Source organism: Lactuca saligna, chromosome 9 (genome assembly GCF_052625555.1).
Source record: "Lactuca saligna cultivar CGN05327 chromosome 9, ASM5262555v1, whole genome shotgun sequence".
In the NCBI taxonomy this organism is placed as follows: domain Eukaryota; kingdom Viridiplantae; phylum Streptophyta; class Magnoliopsida; order Asterales; family Asteraceae; genus Lactuca; species Lactuca saligna.
The window spans coordinates 137,054,228-137,060,258 of NC_136425.1; the positions used below are offsets into that span (position 1 = coordinate 137,054,228).

The 6,031-nt window shown below is 29.2% G+C and overlaps 1 protein-coding gene across 1 annotated transcript; it reads left to right on the plus strand.

Moving 5' to 3' along the window:
* Window positions 1-3,469: 3,469 nt before the first annotated feature.
* Window positions 3,470-5,769, plus strand: LOC145014649 (neurofilament protein-like protein). The gene is made up of 2 exons (XM_078973070.1): window positions 3,470-3,643; window positions 4,143-5,769. The coding sequence occupies exons 1-2, from the start codon at window positions 3,599-3,601 to the stop codon at window positions 5,535-5,537; spliced, it is 1,440 nt and encodes a 479-aa protein (XP_078829196.1). The 5' UTR covers window positions 3,470-3,598; the 3' UTR covers window positions 5,538-5,769.
* Window positions 5,770-6,031: the final 262 nt, after the last annotated feature.

Here is a 6,031-nt window from a genome sequence, read left to right on the forward strand (position 1 = left end):
CTCGTATCCACCAAATTAACAAATATCAAACCCATTAACTCGATTACATCATTAATGTCGCAATTTTGATGTGTGCCACAACATAATATTTCTCAAAAAAGATAAAATATCTACTTATGAAAGTATAAATATATACAATAGGTAACTTTTGTTTGTGAGGGAAGGTTACTTTAGCTAAGTACAAGTTTTCATCCACAATGTACAAGTATGTCAATGCATAAATTACATATTTAACATTTCCATTTTATATATTACGTCGCTTACAACCCTCTATTTTGTAAATGTTACTTTCATCCCTCAACTTTTTCTAATTTGTTAATACATTTTATATCCTTCTATTTTAAAATGTTACTTTCACTCTTTTAACTTTGAACTCTATAAAATATAATTATTGTCACTTGCATTTTCTAAACTTTCGTGTTTATCTCATATAATATATATAGTTTGATTTTCTTTAATAATTTTTGTTCACTAACTTTAAAAAAATGACTTGCTTTGTTATATATGTGTCAGTATAAATTAAAAGCGGTCAACGTTTGAATGTATTCCAATTCGAGATTGTCTACGTTTCGATTATCTTTTTTTGTATGTTTTGGTGCTTATTTTTATATACGTTTCTTACATATGAGTCGGATCATATATAATACATTTTCTATTATTTGATTTTTTTCGTTAATTACAAAAATGTACATTGTTGCAACAAAAATATGTAAAAACCCGTAGCAAAAAGCTTAAATACTAGTACTCAACATCCACTGCAATAAACATTACTTAATTGCTGATAATCAGAATCAAATACAATAAGGAATACACTTAATAAGATCCACTCCCCAACCCACAACAATAAACATTAGTTTATATATATATATATATATATATATATATATATATATATATATATATATATATATATATATATATATATATATATATTAAATGAGATGTGTTATAAGTGGAGCGAACCGATAATGATCCACGTCCAACCCATTTAATAAAAGGGTAAATAGGTATAAATCATAAATGGATAAACAAGTCAAAAATTAAAAACCAAACACATAAAATTATTAAAGATTTGAAATGAATCATGATCACAATTCGTTCCATTAATCATTAACCGATCTAATATTAAACATTATTGATATTTTTTCCTAGTAGGAATGTCTTGTTATATATATAGGGTTCTATTACTCATAATGGAGTACAAGGAAAGTAAAAGGACGAAGAGTTTGTAAGTTATAAATATGCACATCCACATGGATATTATTTATAGCATTAATATAACAAAAAAATTGTTTGCAATCAATCGCACAACTATTTATGTGAGTATTAAATCTTAAAATAATATATTAAAATTTCATGAAAAAAATCTTATATTCATTTTAACCAAAAAAAACAAAAAATGCTATTTGTTTTATAAAAAAAAAAAAAAAAAGAAAGTGGACAGATCATGATTAGGTATTTTTGTCTTTTAACATCATATTTTCTTAAAATGGTATAAGTTGATTTAGTATTAAAGGCTTTATTTTCAAAAGTTGGTAGCAACCATAGAATCTTAATAAAACCCTATGCTACATGTTTTTAATGTTGTTTGTTGTAATATCGGCAATGAAACAATTTTACAAAGTGTTATATATGTATTAATTTAAAAAAAGGTGGTAGTCGGGTAGGTCCACACATTAATTACTTACTACAAGACAGTACGAGTAAAAAATATTGTATGGTATTAACAATGATAATGTTTCTAAACTATTATTTTTTTTTTTTTTTTTTTTTTTTTTTTTTTTTTTAGAAAGGTAAAATCTATTCTGTTCTTATATTCATCTATGTTTTTAATGTGAGTTGAACTATCAACCTCTAGAAGAGAGATAACATCCGATACTACTGGGCTAAAAGTTATTTTATTGACCAATAGATGAAAAAAAAAATTAATAGCTATGTTTAGAGTTTATGATATTCCAATAGAATAATATATACTATATAATAACATAATTTTCATCTTAAAAGTATTTTAGTGGAATAAACTAAATTGAGAAAAATTATGGATTTTAGGGGATAATTGACTCAATTATATTAAAAATTCTTATTATAGGGGATAATGATCCTTTTAAATTGAACATTCCGATAAAATATGTTTAGAAGTATGATGTGCATTCTAAATGAATATGCTTATGATATGAAAGTATTTTTTTTTACGTAAAAAATATCTTTCTTGGTATAATATAACACACAAAAACATCATTTAGCCTAATAGCATGCTAAATAATTACATTTTATGAACTAGTTTAAATCAAAATACAGAAGAATCTTAGATAGAAAAAAAACAATTTATATATATTTTGTATTTTTGAAGAATAGGATACAAGAAAAACATTCTTGAAGTAAAATATATGAACAAAAATAAGAATATCTTGATTTTTCAAGAAGTTGAGAGCACCAAAATCCATAATCTTCTTTTGCGTATCTCAAGCAATAAAACACCTTGTTCTTGTGTTTATGCGAATCTTTAAGTTGTCAAATGATTATATATATATATATATATATATATATATATATATATATATATATATATATATATATATATATATATATATATATATATATATATATATATATATATATATATATATATCGAGAAGGTTCAAACGAAACAATTATGAAATCAAGAATATGAGAGCAAAATTTAATCACATGAATAGTTTAATAATATGCAACTAAAATGGTTTAATCACATTTTGAATAGCTTAATCACATATGAATAAGAATGTTTTATCATATATGAATAACTTAATCGCATTTGATTAATATATATGGTGAAAAATTTATTAAAAAATAAAAGAATTTATATATATATATATATATATATATATATATATATATATATCAATATTAATATTAATTTATAGAGAATTAAAATTAATTTTTTTTATATATTTGAAAATAATTCAATTAAAATAGCAATCTAAAATGTTTGTTAGGACGTTCTTGATTTTATAATTGTTCTCGTTTCAACCTACTATACAAGTTTCGGTACCCATCTCTCTCTCTCTCTCTCTCTCTCTCTCTCTCTCTCTCTATATATATATATATATATATATATATATATATATATATATATATATATATATATATATATATATATATATATATATATATATATATATATAATGAAATGAAGAAACAAATGGCTTAAGTGAATGAGTTATGAAATAATGTGTTGATCGCTAATTGACAAGGTAGACAACTATACCACCAAAACAAAATAAAGCCGTTAAATGAAATGGTCCCTAACAAAGCTTGTCACTTTGCCTTTTGACAACTACATCTCATTATTTATCTCTTTTCCCTCATCTTTTTATAATTAATATTAAGGACTCCAACTCACACATAATTGACAGATAACCATCATGTGAATGCCAGTCACTCCCCCATAAAAAGTTCCTTGCTTTTAAGCCCTATTTGTGGTTTCTTCCGCTCACATACATTCTCCCACTCTTTTTCTGTTTTCCATTTTTGACAACCTTATCATTCTCTTTCTCTTATTTCACCTTCTCTCACAAGACCAAATCATACACAAAACTTACTTCTCCATCTTTCTCCCATGACTACCGAGGTTACTGTAGCCGATCATCCTGCTCTCCATGAGGTGTGAATTTCGGGTTTCTTATTTTCTCTGTTCTTCATTATATGTCCGTAGTATGATATGATTGAATCTTGATTGGAGTTGGTTTTGATTTGTTTATACGAGTTCATCTTTAGTTAAACGAAGTAGCGACCTTAGTCGTTATCTGGCTGTCTGTTTTTTTTTTTAGATTCTTAATTTTCTCTTAGTCGAGTAATATGTTTCTTCATTGATCCAATTGGATGAATATCTGATCTAATTATATGGATATATGCTAAAAGAGTTTCTTTATTATTAGTCAGTATATATAGATAAGTTCTTTTAGAATTGTTTGATTTGAAGGTATCAGGGTATGCCCTGTAAAACAAATTAATCAAATTTCCAACCTGAAAAAATAGTTCGCTCAGTTCTCAGTATGCATGGCGTGTACTTGAATAATTAAAAAAATTTGTTATACTAAGATATGGTAGTTTACAATAAACGGGATGAACGTAAATACCATAAATATTCAAATATATTGCAGGAAGTCAGCAAAGCGATCGATGGAGATCATGTGAAAGCAGTTGAACAAGAGATTCAAACTCACAATACCGAAGAAGTGAAAGATTCACCAACCGTTATTACTTCGTTAGCTGAAAAGGAAGAGCCAAAGATCGAATCTCCACCAACCGTTGAAGTGCCTGTAATTGTAACTGAAGAAACATGCAAGGAAACCCTAACTGAACCTATTATTGTTGAAGACGTGAAGAAGGTTGAAGAGGAAGAAACCCCGAAAACTGAAGTGATCGTTGAGGATATAAAAGCCGAAGTTCCAGCCGTTGAAGAAAAGGTGACTGAAGAAAAGGTAACTGAACCCGTTGAAGCAGAAGAAAAGATAACTATTACACCTATTAAAGCAGAAGAAAAGTCAATTGAACCCGTTGAAGCAGAAGAAAAGGAAATTGAACCCGTTGAAACAGAAGAATTAAAGAAGGATTACGAAGAAGAAACCCCAAAGATTGAAGTAATGGCTACCGATAACGAAACCAAAGTACCTGAAGTTGAAGTAGAAGAAAAGATAACCGAACCTGTTAAAATTGAAGAAAAGCCAACGACTGAGGTGGCGGCAGTTGAAGAAACCCCAGTGACTAAAGTCGAATCGGAAGAGATGATAAAGACCGAGGAGACTAAAGACGGTGTTGCAGAGGTGGCGCCGGAGACTGCTGAGAAGGAAAAGGATTCGGTTGTCACCGCAGAAACTATACCGGAAGCAACCACCGAGATTTCTGAAAAGAATGAAGAGAAAACAGAAGTTGCGGAGGCAGTGGCGGAGATCGCTGAAAAGAACGTAGACGAACAAGTGTCTGTGAAAGAAGCAGTTCCTGAGGTTGAAGACAAGAAAGAAGATGATCTAGTAGTTGCAAAAGACTCAGTTCCTGCTGATGAGATTGCTATGAAGAAACAAGAGGAATCTGATATTGTTGAAAAGAACGTGAATGAACAAGAAGTTGCGAAAGATTTGCCTGAAATTCCTGAAACGAAAGAAGAACCCAAAGTCGTGGAGTGTGCTAAAGAAACCGAAACTGTTGAAACAAAAGAAGTCCCTGAAGATAAAACAACTGTTGTCGAACCGATTAAGAAAGAACTTGAATCCGCTACAACTGATGCGCCAAAAGAAAATGGAGTTGCAAATGAAACTAAGGTAGAGGAAGCTGTTCAAACCAATGAAACTGCATCGAAAGAAGAGAAACCTGTTGATGAAACAAAATCAACTGAATCTGCTCCTAAAGAAGAAGAGAAAACTACCCAAAAGCCATCGATTAGCATTATGGGGAAGGTTAAGAAGTCGTTCATGAAAGCGAAGAAAGCTATCACTGGGAAGAATACCACGAGTCCAAAGACTCCGGTTCAGGAAACTAAAGAAGAGGAGAAGGCTTAATTAATCCTCCAAAACGGGTGGAAAAAAGGAAGAGAATGTGGTATAATTGTTTGTTGTGTGAGTACATTTTTTGTGTCTGTTTGTTTTTTTTTTTTTTTTTTCTGACGTTTGGTGCCTATATAACTGGCTTGAATTTGTTTAGGAAGCATGCATGCTATCTTTTGGTGTGTATAATAGTTGGAGGTTTTGATTTGGGTTTCGTCATTTGTATAGGTTCGTCTTATTCTTTTTATTATTGTCGAACTTATTGTTTGGTCATATACTCATGTGTTGGTATTGTAATTATAAAAAGATATTGAATGTGAATATTATATATATATTGTTAATATTTACCAAAAATCCTCTGCTTTTTTAGCATTGGAGGCTGCTTTAAATGATTTTGAGGCTGTCAGTCCCCCATCATATTCTGTAGCTTCCTTTTGTGTACTTGAAGATTCCTTTCTGTCAGTAAACATCAACATATTGGAAAAGCCTCTTACAAATCAAAAGATTCC

What these genes read in the sequence shown, in the direction of transcription:
- LOC145014649 (XM_078973070.1), top strand. Translation starts at nt 3,599, where the DNA reads ATGACTACCGAGGTTACTGTAGCCGATCATCCTGCTCTCCATGAG. An exon ending in ATCATCCTGCTCTCCATGAG is followed by an intron (nt 3,644 to 4,142) that starts GTGTGAATTTCG and finishes AATATATTGCAG; the next exon opens with GAAGTCAGCAAAGCGATCGA.